General features: G+C 44.1%; 1 protein-coding gene across 1 annotated transcript in view; it reads left to right on the forward strand.

Moving 5' to 3' along the window:
* ADAMTSL1 (ADAMTS like 1) overlaps positions 1-21,659 on the forward strand; it is a 696,807-nt gene that overhangs the window by 584,694 nt on the left and 90,454 nt on the right. The window contains exons 20-21 of the mRNA XM_036260364.1: positions 110-1,235; positions 18,577-18,704. Coding sequence (XP_036116257.1) covers positions 110-1,235; positions 18,577-18,704 — 1,254 coding nt within the window. The remainder of the gene's footprint in view (positions 1-109; positions 1,236-18,576; positions 18,705-21,659) is intronic.

Genomic DNA, 21,659 nt, shown 5'->3' on the forward strand with positions numbered 1-21,659 from the left:
CCAGATCAACGCTGAAGCTCTTTCTTCCCCTCCTCTCTGCTGCCGCTTCCCCCCCTCTTTCTTGTCGCTGCATCTCACTCTCCTTTTTCTCTGCTCTCCTCTGTCCCAGGGCCCGGGCGGCCGTCCACAAAGCACAGCCCGCACATTGAGGCTGCCAGGAAGATCTACATCCAGACCCGCAGGCAGAGGAAGCTGCACTTCGTGGTGGGCGGGTTCGCTTACCTGCTCCCCAAGACCGCGGTGGTGCTGCGGTGCCCCACGCGGCGCTTCCGCAAGCCGCTCATCACCTGGGAGAAGGACGGCCAGCACCTGACCAGCTCCGCCCACGTCACCGTGGCCCCTTTCGGCTACTTGAAGATCCACCGCCTCAAGCCCTCGGATGCGGGCATCTACACCTGCTCCGCAGGGCCAGCCCGGGAGCAGTTTGTCATTAAGCTCATCGGAGGCAACCAGAAGCTCGTGGCCCGGCCCATGAGCCTGAGGAGCGAGGAAGAGGCCCTCCGGGTGAGGAAGGCCAACCCCAAGGAGGCCCTGCAGACCCACAAACACCAGAACGGAATCTTCGCCAACGGCAGCAAGGCTGAGAAGCGGGGCCTCGCTGCGGACCCTGGGAGCCACTATGACGACCTTGTGTCACGGCTGCTAGAGCAGGGGGGCTGGCCCGGAGAGCTCCTGGCCTCGTGGGAGGTCCAGGACTCCACCGAAAGGAACACGTCCTCGGAGGAGGACCAGAATGCTGAGCAGGCCCTCCTGCACCTGCCCTTCACCATTGTGACCGAGCAGCAGCGCCTGGACGACATCCTCCGCAACCTGTCCCAGCAGCCGGAGGAGCTTCGTGATGTCTACAGCAAGCACCTGGTGGCCCAGCTGGCCCAGGAGATCTTTCGCAGCCACGTGGAGCACCAGGACACGCTCCTCAAGCCCTCTGAGCAGAGGATCCCCCCCGTGGCCATCCCCCCTCGTAAGCCGGTGTCCAGCTTCACCAGCTTGCTGCGGACCTCCTCCTCTGGGGAGGTGGCGGGTGGCTCCCGCCGGCCACACCGCAAGCCCACCATCTTACGGAAGATCTCAGCTGCCCAGCAGCTCTCCGCCTCCGAAGTGGTCACCCACCTTGGGCAGACGGTGGCCCTGGCCAGCGGGACACTGAGTGTGCTTCTGCACTGTGAGGCCATAGGCAACCCCCGACCCACCATCAGCTGGGCCAGGAACGGAGAAGAAGTACAGTTCAGTGAGAGGTGAGCCTTGCTGGGGAGGGCGGGGTCAAAGGGCCACACCCTTCCAAGGCACCCTATTCACTCTTCTTTCAAGGCGTTTCCAAGGACAGCACTTAGAGCCCTGGGATCTGGGATCACACCCTGGGGTTCAAGCCCTCTGTCAGCACTGACAGACTGTTGGAGCAAAGACAAGATATTTAATTTCTCTAACCTGTACACTCTCATCTTTATAAGGTCATAGCGACAATGCCTACCCACCCTCATCCCCAAAGGATCCCAACGATTAATGAGATACTCACTGGAGAGCTTTGAACTTGAAGCAGAAAGCAACAGTTTCAGGATCAGGCATTACTTATTACATTACCACTTTGTGAGATGAGCTCTTACACATCCAGACATTGACTCCATGTGCGTCCCCAGGGCTGGGGAGAGAGCAGCCAGCACCCACCACTCCTCGTGGGTGAGCCTGCCCTCTGTCCAGGTCGGACAAGGCTTTTTGTTCCAGAAAGCTTCTATTCCTGGTTGGACGTGTGATTAGTTCTCCTAATATCTCTTGGTGTCTCTGTTTTGATGTGTCATTACTGGCATGACAGCATGTATTACTTACTGGTCTCCTTGGGCCATAGCCATTGGTAATGTAAAATCAAGAGGGGTATTAGAAGTAATAATAAAAACACCATTTTTTGGACACTACCTGTGTGCCAAACACTGTGCCCTGCTTTCTACATACATTGTCTCATTTAAGCTTTATGGTGGCCCTGACAGCAGCCATGATGCCTGGCAGTAATGAGTAGTGACCCTCTGCCAGGCAAGTGTAAACTCTTCATGGACATTATCTCACCGAATTTCAATAAGAGCCCTGAGAAGTGGGGACAATTTTTATCCACATTTTAGAGAAGAGGAAACAAAGTCAAGTGACTTGCTAAAGATCATATTTATTAGGTGATAGAGACAAGATATGTGACAAAAATAACACAGTCACTTGAAGGATCACAGACTAGGAATGGGAGAGGAACCTTTAAGGTCCTCTAGTCCAGAGTCCTCCTTTTAACTTTTTATTCAATATACTTCTAAACACTATTATTTGGTTGCCCGTCTTCTCTGGTTTACTGGATTTGGGTAAGAAAGGAAAGAAGCCAGGATTGACTGTGCCAGGCGATGAGCCAGGTTTATTTCTATGAAACTGCGTTTGTTCTTCTGACAGTCACAAGATTGACATTATCCTCCAGTTTTGCATAGAAAATCAAGGTTCCGCAACTCTCCCAAGATTATGTTAGTAAGAGCCAGACTGAGGATTTGATATCACGTTTCTGTGATTCCAAAGAGTAGTTCTGTCTACTCTTCTGTGATTTGGTGAACAAAAGTGATGTGGTCCATCCTGCCCACATCTTTGGTGCCTTTAAATTGTCAATAATTTTGCTTCTCAGCCTTAGTACTTACAGACCAAATGGCTTCACTAACAATGCTGTGTTTTTTGGTGTGCCCTTACTATATATCAGACCAGTGTGCTCAGTGTTTCAAAGGTATTATCTTATTTAATTTTCAACAACAACAAAAGCCCTGCGGGGTCGGGGCTGCTGTTGTTACCACAGCGTTGATGAGAAAGCCGAGGCACACCTGTGGGACCCCCGCAGCAGCTCCAGGCACGGTCTGGGCACATTGTGGCTTGAGAGCCTGTGCTCCTCCCGTCTCGCTTGTGTGCAGTTTGGTCCACCCCAGCTCGTACTTTCCTTGATCAGCTTAGCTGCTAGGATCCCTGCAATTTTTGCCAGAAATCTTGACAACAAACGTTCAGCTCAAGCCAAAGTGACAGTAAGTCCCCTTGAGGCCACTGGGACCCTGAGAGGCAGCTCCAGTACCAGGCCCCCGGGCTGATGGGTGCCAGCAGGGAGCGGCGCCCTGGTGCTCAGGTGGGTGGTGCACTGGGACTCACCTCCATCATTGCACCGGTCACACCTATTGCACCCAAATTATATAATCTCTTTCACCAGCCAGCCAGTTTCTCAAATGTAGGTACCATTTTATTCATATCCCCTGGGCTTATTGCCCAGGATTGGTACCATTCGGACTGAAGGGAGTGGTAGGTGGCTGTGTGAGGGAAAAGGTGGGAATTCACATTTCTTGACTAATTGCATCCACTGGGCCCATATGCTAGCAAATCGTAGCCACCAATTAGTTCACGTCTTCCACAAGGTGTGACAAACAAGCTGTTAAGCCTATTTCAGGGGTGAGCAGAGGTGAGGAAACAGGGGCTCCCAGACGTAAGGAACTGAACAGTGTTAGATAGCTAGGGAAAGGCAGACTCACGAGGTCAGAGTCAGAGCCAGCTGTGCCCCACTCAAGCCCATGCTGTTTGAGGAAGCTGGATCTTCTATGTATCTGCACTTCACCAGGGACCACAAGTTGCCTAAAGACCCTTGCTGTTTTCTACCAACTATGTCCAGGGTCCCGTCCTGTCTCCTCCTAAAAAGCTGTAGAAGAAAGGGAGGGGTCCTTAGGACTCCCCTGCGCTCTGCCTGGGACTGCAGGGAACACATTGAGGCCAGGCCTTACTCAGAGGTCCTGACAATTCCCTGGAGTGCTGGAGATTTTCTTTTAATTTAATGAATTTGTAATGAAATTCAGAGGTCACCTGGTGGTTAGAGGAACAATGTGGAATGTGCAAGGTAAGGGTTGGGGGCTTTAGGCAGATCTTGCCAAGGTCATTCTCTTTTCATGACCTTAGTTCCTTCATTTCAACAAGTGAGGGCAGTGTCCCAGATCATCTCTGAGGTCCCTGCTACCCCCTTAACTCATGTACAGAAGGTCACAGAGGGCGAACCCCATGTGCTGACAGGGAGGTGGAGAGTCTGAGTGCAGTAACTTCAAAATCTGTTGCACAAGTTGTTACACAAAACGGGTTCCTTGATCACATGGGTTTGGGACGTGCTCACTTAAAGCTAAACAGATGTATTTACTGCCGGATTTTACTTCTATTTTTTAATATAGTGCTTGTTTTTTATTATAAAAGTAGTAAAGGGGCTATAAAACAATTCAAATAATACCTAAATCTATAAAGTAAAAATGCACGTCTCCTTCCACCCCCAATCCTATCCCCCAGAGGCTGTCCCTCTTAATAATTTGGTATACATCCTTTTGGAATTTTTATGTATATTATTGTATTGTATATAAAACATACACACATAGACTTTGGGGTTTTAATGGGCTATTACTCGTGTTTAGAAATTTGATTTAATTTTTATTCACAAACATGTCTAGGAAACATTTCAGAATAGCATGTAGAAATTTATATCATCTTTTATAAACAGCTGATTACTGTTCTTGAATGCATTTAACTATCCCCCAATTGAAAATTATTTTGGTTTTTCCTTTTTTTCAACCTTTTAAGCATTCCAGTGTGCATTGTGACTTTCCAAGCAGACAACATAGTTACGAGTGTTTTCCAAGTATTCCTTTGATCAATGAATAATTTTTTGGCCTAGTAATCTCAGGAATACCAATAATTCTTGAAATATGACTTAGAAACACTACTTTTGTCTTTTAATTTTCACTTTAATGGAGTCTGTCCCTCATGACTTGCAGATAAAGTTTCAGCAGGATCTTGCTAGAAAGAGGCACAGGGCGGCCAGGCGCTAACAATCCTGAAGGTGTTGGGCCTGGGACAGCACAGGGCAGATTCTGCATCTCAGTCTCCAGGACATCGTGGGAGGGAGGCGGAGGCAGCACTGAGAGGGAAAGCACCTGAGGCGTGTGGACAGATAGTTTCACAACTTTTGCCACCGTCAAGACTTTCTCTAGATCTGGCCTTGACGGAGCTTTTCGATGCAGGTCGATGGCACGAGGTAGAGAAAAATAAGAGTTTTCCATTTCTGATCTCTGACATCCTAATTTTTCCATTTTACTTCAATAGCCAGTAAGAAATATGGCTGAGGTTTAGTTTCTATACAGTTCACCCAGTCCTTTTTGAGAAAAGAAAGTGAGCGTATCTGCACAGAGCACGCAGGAGGCACGGAGCCACCGCTGGGACTGCTTTGCTATGGGCTGTTGGTGACCTCTTTTGTGTTGGGTTTCATTGCTTGTCATCATCACTGGGTTTGGGAGCCGTTCAGAAAATGCCTTTTTCTTTTCAAACAGAGAAGTGCTGAAATGCCCAGTTTATAGTTCAGTTAGTCTGTTTTTGCTTAGTACCCAAATCACTCTTTCTGAAAGAGTCTGCGAGATTCAGCTGTTGGTCTGTAGGACTCTGCAGTGTACTCAAGGATTCTCTAAACAGCCTGAGCCAGCAAGACAGATTAAGGTAGGACTTACGATTTACTCTGAGTGCCACAGGGACATTTTAGAGGATATTAGACAGGAAAGTAAAATGGCCTAATTGGCCTTGGCCGATACGGCTCAGTTGGTTGGGCATCCTCCCATGCACGGAAAGGTTGCTGGTTCGATTCCTGGTTAGGCACATGCCCAGGTTTAGGCTTGATCCTCTAGAGGGGGTGTGCAAGAGGCAGCTGATCCATGTTGTGCTCTCACATTGATGTTTCTCTCTTCTCATTTCCTCCTTCTCTCTAAAACTATACTTTATTTTTAAATTATCTAATTGCCATTTTTATCGACTCATGCTGGCTGTTTTGTGGTGTGGTGAGCATAGAGGAGCATGAGTGGAGGCTGGGCAGTAGGGGGTGGTGTGGGGGAAGCAGTTAGTAAGGGCGCCTTTGCAGTCATCCCTTCAACTCCACAAATATCTGCCGGGCATTAGACACAGTGATAGGACCAGATGGCGAGATGATAAATAAGGCGGGGTCACCATCCTAAGAAACACACAAGTGCTGGGGTAGGAAAAACAACTTAGGTCCCATGTTTGTATTAAACTCCAGTGGGCAGAATACTTCTCTTTAAACTTCTAAGCTTGTAATAGTGGATAGGGGAGGGATTCTCAAATAGTGTGCATCATATTACCAGGAGCCTGTCAGAAATGCTGACCCTGCACCCTACCACCCTGCCCCAGAAATTCGTTCTATTCAGAGCCCCATAATTTGCATTTTAAACAGGTGCTTCTGAGATCTGAGATTCAGTGACCACCTTTAAGAAGTGCTCACAGAGAGAAAGGGAGGAAGGTGAACCTCAGAGTAGAATTATACACTTACTATTCATTATTTTAAAAGAATTGGAAGATGCCCATTAGAAGAGAAGTATTCTAGCCTCACTTAATGGGTCTGTATGTTATGGTGCCTGAATGGCTTGAAAGGTTGTTCTTATTGTCCTAAAGTAGCCAACTTATATGCTAGGATAGAGATTTTCAACTAGTTTGCCACAAGAAATTTTTTAAAATGCAGTACCTGACTATTTACCTGACCTCTTTTCCCTTGGGTTGTCAAATAAAAAAATGACAACAGCCAACGCATCAATAGCCATCCAATGTGAATGAATCAAAATTATACCTATTTTTTAGTCTGCTCAGCAAAAGCTATAATATATTTTTGGTGTGATGCAGAATTTTAGTAATTAGTTTATGTGTGCCATGAGATGAAGAAGGTTGAGCATGGCTGCCCTAGAAATATTTCACATATAAAAGACTATCTTAGGTACACCACACACACACACACACACACACACACACACACACACACAGAGGCTGTTAATTATGAATTTCTTCAAGTCCTACTTAACATTTTTATTCAGTTCATTATAGAATTGGCTTCTCTTTACCCACCTTGTATTCTAAGGCTATATGCAACATACACTTTTGGAAAAACAAAAACCTTACCCCCTCCCCAAAACATTATTTCTTATTTATTTTTTAAAAAGTAAGTTGTCTTTCGAAATATTCCTTATCTAATCTGGCTTGTCAGCAGCATTCTACACAGGCTAAGCGTGTCTTCCAAAAACAAGTTCTTGCCACTTCAGTAACCACGCACACTTGCTTTGCTCCCTACTTCTCTGGTTATTTCTTCTCAGTCGTCCTTGTGAATTAAAGAGAATGTTGCCTACCTTCCTAGGAGTCTTCCTTTATAAACACGAATGATTCCTATGGCCCAAACATCCCCCTGTGTGCCAGTGATTCTCACGTATCTAGCACCAGACCAAGTCTCTCTCCTGACTCATATGCATAACTGTCTACTGCACATCCCGACCCAGATGCTCCACAAATAGGTCGACTCCATATAGCTGAAACCAGACTCCTGAAACCCTAGCTCAGCCGAGTAAACACCAATATGTCAGCTTCCCGAGCCAAAATATTTTGAAGCTGTTCCAGCTTCTCCATGGCTCCTTCATCCTCCACTTTTCTCTGTTTTCACTGCCTCTACTTTGCTTTTGTCAGTTCTAGATGGTTGCAACAGCCTCCTAACTCTGTCCTTTGACTTTTCTAGACGAGAGGTTGGTAAATTACAGCCAGTGGCTTTTACATTTTTTTAAAGGGTTATTACAAATGGCTTTTAAAAAGTTATTAACAGAGCCATTGAAATTGAGCCCAGAGCCATTAGGTTAATTTGCTCAAGGTCTCAAACGTACCAAGTGGTAGAGCTGGGATTTGAACCCAGGTTATTTAAAGGGTTATTTAAAGAATGTTGCACTCATACTTAAAGTTCTTATACTGGCTTGCCATCAATTGAGGATAAGTTCCAAATGCCTTAGAATGATATAGAACACCTGACAGCTCCCTGTCCCTCTCACTTCATCTCTTGCCATGCCCCAACATCACCCTCTGAGCTCTGGCCTTCAGTACCCAATTACTTGCTGTTTACAAATTTGCCTGGGGCCTTCTGACTCACTTTGTCTGCCTAATCCTACCCTTTCTTACAGGAAGCTAGGGCAGATGACCCCCTTCACCACCTCCATAGTTTCCTACACATAGTACTGTATCTCAGCCCTAGCTTCTGTGTATTAGAATTAGCTACGTGTTTTTCCACATTGCTTCTGCATTACATTAATCTTCCTCAAGGACAGATGTTTAAGAAAGTTTTATTTTCTCTACAATTCCAAGAACATAATAGGCACTCAACACATGATAAACTGATGAATGAATGAACAGAGGAATGATGGATGCCTGTGATTAGGAGGGCGGTTTCCTAATTGTTGGAGCATGTAGTTTGCATGGTTTTGCATAATCTGGATTTTTAGTATTTAATGTGCAATTATGGCAGAGTTCCAGAGTGGTCCTCACTCCCACCTAAACATCTCTGCCTGGCCAAAGTGTTCTCTGCTAGAGAAGTTTCAAGAAACTAAGGATCTGTGGCTCACAGCTGTACAATTTGAAAAGCACTGCTTTGGGGTGAATAGCTGCAGAGAGTAAGCACCTGATGACACCCTTTCTCCCATCACATCCAGGCCAATGGAGAAACCATCATCATCATGAACATTTAATGAGCACTTGCTTTGAGCTAGGAACTGTTAATTGCTTTACAGGTGTTCATTTATTCATACAATAACCCTTTGAGGTTACTGTCCCAATTTTACAAATGTTGAAATCGAAGCACGGTGATGCTAGATTCATTTCATAAGTAGTGGAGCTGGGATTTGAACCCAAGACAGTCTGGCTCCAAGGACTATTTATTTTTAGTGATTTTAATCTCAGTTGAATACATGGACTTGTCCTTGTTTTGAAAAGAAGCCACTGGGGTCAGCTAGACCAGCATAAATTAACATTCAATCTCCTGGCCAGCTGGCTTCCATCTATGAGGCTTTTGTTTCTATTCTGGCACATCTGGTTGCAGGAAAGCCTTTTCTTCTGTTGGTTGCTCTTTCTGTACATATACATACCCAGTTATACATATGCCCAGTGCTAGGCACATAATAGGTACTCAGTAAACATTATGATTGTTACATCTGTGTTTGTGTCTCTTACTTTGTATGCTTACAGTGTTGATGGCCTCTGCCTGTGTGTGTGTGTGTGTGTGTGTGTGTGAATGTGTGTGTGTGTGTGTTTAGAGCCCTAGACCACAAGCAAGATGAAACAAACTGTTCTTGCTTTTCAGTTACACTGTATAAACACTGAACACTTATTGGGCCATCCTGTTCTCTACCACATTTTGAGGTAAAATTTAGGCAAAAGCGAACACCAATTTGCACTTGGTTAGAATACAACACTAGCCAAGGAATCTCTGAAATAACTCTTCCTCACATTTAATACCAGGAGGCTCCATAGTACAGACAAATATACAGGGTGGGGCAAAAGTAGGTGTACAGTTGTATGTGTGCAAAAGAGAGTTTATTCTTGTATTCTTATTTACTAATTGTATTATTTTCCATACTAACAACTGTAAACCCACTTTTGCCCCACCCTGTATGTACAATGTTCCCGCATCTGAATCCAACTCCAGAAACAATACCTGTAAGGACACTACTGACTTCATTGCAGAAAAGCAAAGCCAAATTCCCCAGAATTGGCACTAGAAGTTGAATTAGAAATTGGGAAGGAAAGCTGGATGAGGATTGATTCTTTCCTCCGCAAACTTTCTGCCTTTTGTTCCCTAAGCTTTTTCCTGTTTTCTTTCTATTCTGCGTCTGCCTGATTCATGCTGATCATTTCTGAACACCTCCTCGGTCATGAGGAACAACCCGCATCACTTAACATGAAGGACAGTCAACAGAGGGAGAAGGATGAAAAGGCCAGAATCAGAGCATCTTGGGCTCAAATTCCATTTCAAATGATCCTACTTGCCCTGTAGTCGAGCAAGGGTGTGAAGAACAGAAATATCTGAACTGCCAGGGCAACAATGGGTACTGATTTGTCAGTATCTAGGTCACTGTCATGTGGATAGATGGCCAATATATCACACTATCTTTCAGGTCATCACAAAATAAGGAGCTTTATTCTTATTAGGAAGTTGAGATTGAAAGGTATCTAGGAAAACACAGTGTGGTGGTGAATTATCAGCCTAAATCCGGGCGATAGGAGAGGATGCTTATATTCTACTGACAATTTTTTGCTATCATTTCTGATCTGATAGGTAAGAAATCTGTATGCTTTAAATGCTTATACTTTCCAGAAAGCTTTGGACAACGTTCCAAAGTGGTGTTGAATAGGAGATGAATTAAGGAGTGTTTGAAAGGCTTGGGCAACACAAAGTATCCACAGATGGAAACTTCTCAGACTGGAAGAGAGCATCGGATGGGAACTGCCTCCAGGGTCAATTTCAGCACCGCAGTTGTGAATAATGCTAGATGTATAAGTTATAAGCACATGAAATGCAGTTTCCAAGTTTGCAGATAATATAAATACTGGAGGCAGGGCAGATAGGGAAGGAAGAAGAAACCAGTTTCAATTTGGTTTGGCTTGTTTCCTTTACAGAACTAAAGGAAATGGGGATGACAAATGTTTTTCCCAGCTGAAAAGTGTAAGAATAGCAAATCAGAAAAAAAAAAAAAAAAAAAAAACTATCCCCGTAAATACATTACGTCTCAGCCAAAAAGGAGGGAGGCAGTGAGGGAGGGTGAACGCGAAGGTCACAGAAGTGAGCAGTGTTAATCAGGCAGCAGAGAGCATCAGAGGGCATGAGACAGTAGGTGACAGTCGGGCCACTCACGTGAGGCACTGTCTAGTCTCTGAAAGCCGAGGAAGTCTCCCAAGATTCCTCAAGCAGTTCACGTATTCTTCTCAGAAAAACGGTCCTAGCAAATGGCAGAGTTCCGAAAAAATAATTAACATTTTTGTCATAAATGAGGAAAGCACTGAAACAAACCACAAGTGAAAAATTCCTCCGTGTTCTAGGTCAGGGACAGCAAATTTTTCTTGTAAAGGGCCAGAAAATAAACATTTTAGGCTTTTTAGGCCATCTTAGCTCTGTCTCAACAATTTAGCTCTGCCACTGAAGCATAAAAGGAGCCATAGAGAATTCTAAAACTGGCCCTGGCCAGGTGGTTCAGCTGCTTGGAGCTTCGTCCCGTGCACAGGAAGGTCGATCAATGTGTGTGTGTGTGTGTGTGTGTGTGTGTGTGTGTGTGTCTCCTTCCTCCCGCTCTAGAAATCGATTTTAAAATATACTATTTTTTTAAAAAAAGAGAGAAAATACTGAAACTGGTGTGGCGGTATTCCAATAAAACTTTACAAACGCAGCTGACAGCTCACTGGAGTTTGAGGATCCCTGCCCCAGTAAACAGGAAATCTAGGCAGAATCATTTTACGCAGAGGTTTGTAGTTTGAAATGAACTACCCAGTAAGCAGATAAAACTCCCTCTCTTAGAAAATCCAAGACTTCATGAATTTCTGAAGAGAAGGAAGCTGAGCTGTTCGGCCAGGAGTATCAGGACAGGGTTAAGAATGTGTGGTCAGGTGGCCTTTCCCATTCCAAAAATAGTTGCTGTACTTCCACCTGGAGCAGTCATGAAGCTTCTAACATTAAATAGCGTTTAGTTGGCAATTACATTAAAAACAAGTTTTAACAAGTTGCCCTAGCCAAATGGTGATATGAAACTCTTCATGAACCTCAAATCGGTCCCCCAAAATATCTGTACAGAAGAAAACTCTCCCTTGCAAGTCTCTGGGCTACTATAATTTTTGGTTTCAGGAAAAAAATTCCCGCTCATAGAGTTCTCACAGCATTTCCCCCCCCTTCAACCTCAAGCTATTTAAAATCTAGTATATTCTTGTTAGTGATTGTCCATTTCCCTAAGTAACTACAAACCTTGGCACAAATTGCCCCCCACCAAAAGTAAAGCCAAACCACATGCCTTCCAGTTATTTAAAATCCAGAATATTCTTGGTAGTGATTGTCCATTTCCCTGAGTAACTGCAAACCTTGGCACAAATTGCCCCCCACCAAAAGTAAGGCCAAACCACATGCCTTCCTATTAGGCCCCAGTGGATGCCTGGATGTAGTCAGTTTTTTAAAATGTCAAAGGTCAGTCCCCATTCCTGATTCCACCATGTGCACTAGCTGAGCAAGTTACTACTCTGAGCTTTGGCTTCTTTTCTAAAATGGGAGCATAATGTCAATCTAGTAACATGATAATGAGAATAAAATTATATACAGTTTATACACTCGTCTAACAAATATTGCTTCCTACTCTCCCTTTGTGGTAGATTTAATTTTATTATCCTTAATTAAAGAATCCCTAAGCAGAAAATATAAGAGATGTGGATGTGGTTGTGGATGTAGACGTAGAGGAAGACGTAGACGTAGACGTAGACGTAACGTAGACGTATCTATCTGCATTTCACTGTAAGGAAAAGTCCTCAACAGTGCCCCCAGGAGTGTGGAGCTGATATTCTTTGCACAGCCTCCCTTAACTTTCCTTGTTTGATTCTAAGCCTACTTTTTTCCACTCTTATCCATATACATTTTTGCAATTGCAAGATTCTGGCTTTTTTTTTTTTTTTTTTTTTTTTTAAGTGTTCTAAGGTTTCCCTATTAGGTTAGTAGTGTTAAACAGTTGTGGAATTAAGTAGCTGCCCTTATTCAGATTCCTGACTCAAGAACAGAATGGAGGCTGTTGCCAGCCCGTCAGCATGCCCTGGGGCCGCAGTCCTCTGCCCTTTCCATGCCCAGTGCGACCACCCAGGGCACCGCGGCTCCCGCTTCCTCACGCAGCAGACCCCTGGCTCCCTGCCCATATCCTCGATAGACTCTTTTTCCCTTGAAACACCTACATCTCAGTTATTTGCCGATGTCAGAACAGTTTCTCGCGACATGCAGAACACACAGGCTCAGACATGAAGAGGGAAGGACAGCGCCGACGGTGAGCCCGCAGCAACAGGATACCCGCAGCCTGCACTTGGCAGTTTCTGCCACCGGTGCGGCGCCGTTTGTGTGCTTCAAGTTCCTGAAGTCGTGTAGGTACTCCAACAACCCCGGAGAGGCGCTGTCATTCCCCACCTTCTGTAGATGAGGAAAATGTGCCGCTGAGAACTTGAGGAAATTACATGCCCAAGGTTACACAGCTAGGAAGTGGCCCTGCTGGGCTGGAACTCGCCCGGGGCTCCGGTCCGCGCTCAGCCCTGTGCCGTATGGTCCTTGGGGCTGTTTCCAGCCCCACTGACGGAAGGTAACTAAGCAAGTGTTCCCGAGGCGTTTATTCAGCATGCCAGCGTTTTGCGGAATACTGAAGAGGGTTCCAGTCCCTGAAGTGTTTCCTTCACAGTCTAACTGGGAGAAATGAGACATTGTGGAATGGAAAAGGCTTTGTAGTACAACCCGGCCAGACCAGGAGAGGGAGAGAGTCTTATGGGCTGTGGTAACACAGGAAGTAGAATCTGAACCCATCTTTAAGGGACGGGAGAATTGGGAAGGATAGACAGGAGGAGAAGGAGCATGAATTCGGCCCCAAGTTCATCACAAGGGGAGTCAAAGAGGTCATCTTGACTAAAGAGATAAGTTTGTGCTGGAAAGTGGGGCCAGGAAGTGTGAACAGATGAGGAAGATATTGTTACAGAGAGGAAGGGTATACCTATGATTTCCAGCTTCCGGTCCTGTGTTGAGACCTACAGTGGGTTTAAGAATGCTTGCTTGTTAGGTTGAGAGGCCTGTGATCATACAAAATTATGGCCCAGGTAGCAGATGGGTATTTCTGTGTCCAGAGCTTGAAAATTTCCTCTGACAACTGGAAATTTCAAGGAGAAATTCCAGGATGGTAACATAAGTTACCACCACCTGTACCACTCAATATATATACATATATATGTCTACATATGCACACACACACACTAATTTTTTAGATGCATCTGACATTTAAGCCTTCTTACTTAGAAAACAGTAAGAATGAGTCTGTATACGCCTTTACTTGATCCTCATAAGAGCTCTCTGAGGTCAGTATTACCCTAAATTTGCAGAAGGGACTTAGAGGCTCAGGAAGTTGAAAGGCTTACCCAAGACTACCATGCGGCTCCAGCTCCTTGGTGAAGTCGGGAAGGCTTCCTGTGCAAGGCAGCTCCGGCGGTGGGCCGTGGAGGTTACTTTGAGAGGTGGGCCTGCACAAGACCGTGACATTCACAGTTGAGCCAAGGATTCAGAATGTATCCCGATGCCACCCCACTCACAGAATTGCTAGAAACGTTCCTTTGGCCACTCAGAGCTGCCTTCTTTTCAAATAAGAGTACTTTCTCGTTGTACATTGCAAATGCAGAGGAGACAACTTCACCTCAAGGAGCTTGTACTTGGACTAACCCGCAAGCACTCTGTCCGTATCCTATTCACATGGATGAAGAGGACTTTACTTGTGTCACAAAACAAGTCTTTGTATTCTCTCAGCTGCTCCTTATGTAATTGGTAGAGTGCTTAAGAATACGTGCTTAGAAGCTTACAAGTAAAGGCCACCAGAAAGGCAAAACTGCTCCTTCATTTTCAAGCTAAAAATATGACCAAAGAAATAAAGCATTAAGATTTAGCTCAGTAAACCAAAAGGAACGTGTGATGTGGGTATTGGAGGAAAGCAGTGAGTATTAATATGCCTAATATGACCACAGCACCATTTGCTATGTAGGTGCCATTCCATGTGCCCTTGTCCTCTGAGTCCTTGAATTCCAAAATGACCCCAGAGAAATCTTTCTGGCTTTGCTTGCAAAGCAGCACTGTGTTTCTGCGCCTGTACATTCAGAAATGGTCCCGTCAAACTTGAAACCTAAATACAAGCTGGCAGAAATCAGCTACTAACAAATTAAGTTAAATTAATAAGAGTAGATGCCTGAAGTATAAAGGAAATGTGTTGTTGTTTTTCCAGGAACCTCTCTCTGTAGATGCCAGGCTAGATAGACAGCCTACAGCAAACCTCACTGCAAGCCCCTTCCTTCGCCTCCTCATGTTTCCTAGAGAGCCTCGCGTGGATTCTTCTTCAGAACTAGCATGCCCACAAGTGGTAGCCTCCAAACCCCATCTACCAATTTTATGGGCATATTAAAGACATGATATATTGGAAAAATAGTGCTGACCCAAGAAACCCTATTTCAAATCCTGACTTTGCCATCAAATAACTATGGACCCTTGAGCTAAAGAGTTCAGTTTTATGAATATAAATAATTTATAAGTATACACTTTACATGACCAATTTAGATTTAGTCCCATGTAGATTTTGCCTTAAGACACGATTTTTAAAACTGTTTTTATGAAGGCAAATACTTGAGCTTTTTTATCTTTGTATAGACAGTTTATGAAATAAAAGAACATATGAATGCCAGGTCTCAAGATCCAGATTCCTTTCCATTTGTGCTCTTCCCATCCTACTTCAGACCCTTACAGCTTCGAGCCCGGTGTGCGGGGTCTGCTCTCTTCTCTTCAGCAACTTTCTGAACGCTCTTCCCCAGCTTTAGACAGGGGGAAAACACTGAGGCTCACTCAGTAGCACCGGTGCCTGGAGGAACTCACGTAGCTACAAAAGCAAACCCCCACCTAAAAAATAAGTAGTTGGTTCAGACCCAGTGGGTGAGCGAGGTGTACATCCTCTGCTTAAGATCGGGCAAGGGGCCCTGGCCAGTTTGGCTCAGCGGTTAGAGCGTCGGCCTGCGGTCTGGAGAGACCCGGGTTCGGTTCCCGCTAAGGGCACGTACCTCGGTTGCAGTTTGTCCCCGGCCCTGGTTGGTCGTGCGGGTGGCAGCCACTCGATGTGTCCCTTTCACATCGATGTTTCCCTCTCTCTCTCTTCCTCTCCCTCCCTCCCACTCTGTCTGTACAAAAAATGGAAAAATGTCCTCGAATGAGGATTAAAAAAAAAAAAAAAAAAAAAAAAAGATCGGGCAAGGGCAGTAGTTCTGTGGGGAAAATGTGATCTGGATATGAAGATCTAATAGGTTGTGTAGGAGGAAATTAGCCAATATCATGTGCTCTTCTTGCTTCCTTCTCACAATCTTCTCCATCCCAGCTCCTTCCTCACATTTAATCCTCCATTCAGATTGTCCAACATTATCCATGGAGGGGTCATGAAAATACCAAAAGATGGTCTGGAGGCACCTTATCAAAGTCATTTTAACAGTTCCCTCTGCTGGATAGGAAAACATACTTCAACTGGGTTTTAGAAGTTGATAAACTAAAATGCAAGAAGGTGAAGGGGTTTGCCAATAGTGGTTATTTAAATCATAGCAGGACCAAAATAAAGTCCAGTAGAACTGTCTTCTAGCCTCCTACTGTGAATGTTCAATCCAAAAACTCTTATCTATAGAGAAGAGAGAGTGCCGGTTTTATGGAGGCAACTATCCCAGGGGCCTTGGGAATTTAGCAAATTTTAATCCATGCCTTTTGAGGGTAGTAAAACTGAATAATGATCATCCGAGCTCAGTCATCCTGAGTAGTTAGTTCTACTGAAATTTGACTAATAACCCTGCTGTCCTTGGCACACATGTTCCTGGAGCATCACAAAGTTTTAAATCATAAAGTCACTTTGTAATTTTTCAAATTTAAAACAGCCTGAACATCTAATTCTCACATTCTGGATTCTCACATTCACAAACACAAATCTAAATAGATTTGACAATGATACTCTATTATATCTGTTAAGATACCTTTAGAAAACAGTGACATTATTTCTTAAATATTGTAGGGCTTACCAAAGATAAGTAAACCTTTCCCTTATTAGTTTCTTTGAAGTAAACTGACAAATGAACATGGAACTGTTTAACTTGGAGAGAACACATCTAATATCTGATGGGTGAGTGACTGAATGAGTGGATGAGTTCTATCACAATCTCTCATAGCTGCTCTGTTATCCTGCACAAAATTTCAACTCTGGTTCAATGCCACAAAAGCTTGACTGTCCCTGTAATAGCAGTGATGGTCTGGAATGGCACTGAATCAAACACAAACCATCCAGAAATTTCCCTTTGGCTAAGGTTTTCTATTTCCTTCCCCATTTTTTTTTTTTTTTTATTATTATGAGCTGCCCATACATAACTAGATTGAAGATTGATATAAGCCTTGCTTGTTCTTTTTTCTGCTTTTCCTCTGACAGAAGGTAAGAATAAGCAATAAAATAGGCCCAGAGCCAAAAGCAGTGTGGAGGGGGCCTGATTCATTGCCAGACTCCTCACCCACCTCAGAATAATTAAGAGCTGACTAGAGGCTGCACTAACTGCAAATGCCACAGAGTCTGGAGAAGTAGTGAAGAAAGAAAAGAATTGTATAGCAAAGAGAATGTGTTGCTAAGGCAGGAGAGTTGACTCCCTGTCTTAATTTTATCACCAAGTCTTGTGAGTTCTAAGATTTTTATGAGCTGTGTGTATGTTTTTTTTCCCTTTTCTGAAAACCAACCCATTACCTGCTTGACTTCTAAGGGTGGATATTAACATGATATTTATATGAGCAGTTCTTTGGTCCTTTTGAAACTAGGGAGTTGGAAATAATCACAATGATAGAAGTGACTGACTCTGAGTGTCCAAATGCCAACTTGAAACCATTTCTGTGCTGTTGAATGATTTATCAACCTACGGCCCTGCCAGGTCCAAGCACTGGATCTCTGAGCTTCCTACCCTGTCCTCTCCCACTGCCTTCTGGATTCTCACATTCACAAACACATTCCAGTTATCATCAGCCTCACTAAGGCTCCAAGATATTAGCCCCAAGTCATCCTTAGTCATTAATCTGCTTAACTGTCATGATATAGCAGGTAGTTCTTGTAAGTGGCCTAAGTCGAGAGAAGAAAAAATTGTAGACTGAGGTTGGAGTGGATTTTGAAGCTCATGGTGTAGGCACCTACAGTTTGATTCTTGTAATTATTTGCAAGTAAAGCAAAGTGTCTGAACCAGTGATTCTTCTGGAATAGTCTCTACATGACCCTGAAGGGCAGGCGTTGCCTTCATTCTACTGGGCACCTTCTCTACAGAGGGCCCCCTGCCAAGTATTGTGGGAACAAAAACAGTAAAAAAGATCTGAGTTTTGTGCCGATAATGTTTGCAGACTAATGAGACAGTAGCTGTACATATGACTACCTGGAATTGAGATTTAATTACACATACAATTGCCTTCAAATGTACGCATCAAGACCCTCTCATTGATGTTTGATTTCTGGCTTCCTCTCTCCCTCCTCCAAGCCTTAACAGATGCATTTCTTCATATCTGGAAACTCTTCCTACTTCCCCCATCCAACCAAGCCCCTTTCCTCCTTTATAACATTGCCTTTTCCTTAATAAGCTTTCTCCAGATTCATCTGCACCGTTCATTCTACCTCCCCCCTGACTCCTGAGGTGTTTTCTATGTACTCAGTACGCATAATACTGTCTACTCCACCTGGTAGCATTTAGACCAAGTAATCAACAAGCAGCATAAGCAATCAAAAAACCTTATTTGCTGTTGCTACCAGAGAGAACCTAGGTTCCTGAGTATCACTGTGGCTGGTTTGTCCCTGTTAAAGCAGGATTGGAATGTCCCTGGGGTTCCTTAGTGCTTTACCATTATTAATTGCCAAAAAGGACTCAAATGACCTCACCTACATTTTTTTCCTGTTGTTCCAGAATTCTTCTACAGCCAGATGATTCCTTACAGATCCTGGCACCAGTGGAAGCAGATGTGGGTTTCTACACGTGTAACGCCACAAATGCCTTGGGATATGACTCTGTCTCCATTGCCGTCACGTTAGCAGGTAACATGGAAATCCCTGTTCAGTTCAATTCAGAAAACATTGTTGGGTGCATGTTTACAATGTGCCAAGCAGGACCCAGGGACACAGAGATAAATGAGATCCATACCCCGCCCTCAGGAAGTTTATAATCTGTAATTAAAATTAAATGCAGGTGATGCGTACTATGAGGTAAAATGAAATAAGTGCTCTAAGTGATAACCAAAGAGTGTGCAAGGATGTTTTATTCTATCCAGAAGGTCTTAGAGTTGGGATGAATAGAATTTTGATAAGCAGAGATTGGGGAAATATTTCAGACAGACAGAACATGAGAAAAGGAGGTATGTACAAGTAAGTAGCATGTTGGGAATCATATTCGATGACCTAAGATTATTGAATGCTCTTTTGGGATCCTGTTGTTTCTCCTTGCTCTACCCGTTGCAAAGAAGACTTTAAGACACATGGGAAATTGGAATTCTGTGGCCATGATTTGAAGCCAGGAGTGTTCTGATTCTGTTTTATTTCAACTTCTTGCTGTAATGCACCTGCCAACACTTTGCCTTTACCCATTGATGTTAGCCAAAACATTCTATGCATGGTATTTAAGAAAATTGAAATCCAGATTACAATGTCTCCCAAGGTATGGTCTTGTAGTAGTGCACTTTTATATACCCTCTCTTACATAGGACAAATCCTTGCCTTAGAAACTAAAGAAGACCTTAGATCCATACCAGTTGGACCAGTGTCCTCATTTCTCAGGGGCCAGGCAACCTGAGGTCACACAGCTGCTCACCTGGTAGTGCAGAGAATAAGCAAACCGAGGTCTCCTAACTCCCAGCTCATTGTTCTCTCCATTTCCCCACTGATCCTACCAAAATAGGATCCTTTTTCTCAGATCTGGGCCATGCAGCCTTTGTGGCGGTATGTTGCATGTGTTTGTATTTATTCTTTCAGTTGTTGCTCCCATCAGATGATTCAGTAGATGCTAGAAAAGCCAACATCACCCCACACTGACCTCATCGGTCCATGCTGGGATTATGTTGTCACATTGTTTTCCAGTCACACATGCTACTCCCTTGCATATCTGCTTAGCAACAGTATTTCTGCCCCCATGACCTAAAGCTGATCTGAGAAGGGCCCTTTAGCAGGAGGCTTTACAGAGAAGATGAAAGTCAACAATGAATAAGGCAAGCTAAGGAGCATTGGCGTGGATTAAAGACTGATATTATTAATGCCTAGTGTGTGTGTGTGTGTGTGTGTGAATAGAACATTTGCTTTTCTCCTAATGTATTCCAGTCACAAGCTTGATTCCCCTCTGTAATACAGAGTCCAGATGCTCAGCACCGGTCTTGTTAAATTTCTGCCTTCCACCCTCCGACCTCCCTTAGCAAAGGCACTGCCGACATCCTTCCAATTGAGGGTAAATAGTGCCTCTTAGAGGATTAACTCTCTTGTTTATATTTATCCAGATACTATTCAGCTCTGTCACAAACTAAATGCCTTTTGTTCACCTGAATTTAATACGATTAATGGAAACCCGTCTGGAATTAAGCAAGGCAATTGAAACATCAGGCTTGTCTTCGGCTCTATGAAGAGGAGCTGTTGGAGGCTGCCAAAAGCTTCAAAGCTAGGGAAGGGAGACAGCAGCCAGAGAGGCACAGGGCAGGAGGGAAGGGGCTGTCTGGTGAGGCAGATCACAGACACCATCCCCAGGGCCTAGGGAGCTGCATCCTGTGCTCCAGTGGTAGGGTTTGTTCAGGTCTGCTGGCAAATATGCCAAACAGCCCCTCTAAAACTGAGGCTCAAATGTATACATTGCATTAAGATTGTACTTGTGTCTTTACCGGGGATTACCAACCAGCCCTGTGTCAAAGTCTACACTCACAGTATTAAGGGGCTCGCCAGCTACTGTTCTGAGCATACCCTTGGCCACGTATTGTTGACATATAGCAATAAATAAGACCTGAGTTTTGTGTCTCATAATGTGTACAGACTACCAAAGGCAACTGATGCATTCATGGCTACCTAGAATCAAGAGGTTACAGTTCCCTTCCAGTGTCCACATCAAGATCTTTCATCGCACTATATAACATACTACCTAAATCACAAGAGGGTGTGGGGGCAGTGTGTCTTTCTAAGTTTGATTACCAATCATACTGCTTATTAGCTGTGTGATCTCGAACAAAGTGTAAAACCTCATTGAGTCTTTGTTCTCATCCATAAAAATGAAATTAATAATATTTTATAGGATTGTTGTGACGTTAAATAAGATTGCACGTGTGAAAAAGCACTTAGCCCAATGCCAGGCACATAGTTCACACTCAATAAATGTTTTCTGGTTTTTCTCTAGCTTTTCTAAATGAAACACATCCTGAAAGCAATTCTACAATGTGTAAAACATTAGCCCAACTTTGCTTCCATGTATTTTTCACTGTAAGTCTTCACCCTGGAATGTTTCAAGTATGAACTTAGGAGCTGATTCCACTCACCCGCAAGCATGGTAAATCGCAGTGCGTCTGTACAGTTAATGACATTGCGAGCTTTTTCCCTTCAGTTCAGTGGGAATGTAGGCCAATAGGGGGAAAAATGTTTTGAGGCTCAGGGTGCTCAGGTGTTCCCATGATTTGTAAGGAATGTGTGGACTTGGGTCTTGCCAATGCACCTGAGTTGACCAGATGCAGGAAAATTTGTTCACAATAATTCACAAGAGCAGCAGAGCATAGCAATTAAGCCTGTGGGCTCTGGAGCCTCATGGTCTAGATTTGAATCCTGGCACTGTCACTTTCTAGCTATATAACCCTGAGCAACTTCTTTATATTCTCTGAGTCAGTTTCTTTCTTTGTAAAATGGTGATAATAATAGTGCTTGACTTGGAGGGTTCTTGTAGAGATTAAATGCATTCATCATGTAAAATGCTTATAATTGTGCTGGGCATATAGCAAACTCTCAGTATTTATCAGCTATTATGATTGTGAGAAT

Source organism: Molossus molossus, unplaced genomic scaffold (assembly GCF_014108415.1).
Source record: "Molossus molossus isolate mMolMol1 unplaced genomic scaffold, mMolMol1.p scaffold_m16_p_14, whole genome shotgun sequence".
Classification (NCBI taxonomy): domain Eukaryota; kingdom Metazoa; phylum Chordata; class Mammalia; order Chiroptera; family Molossidae; genus Molossus; species Molossus molossus.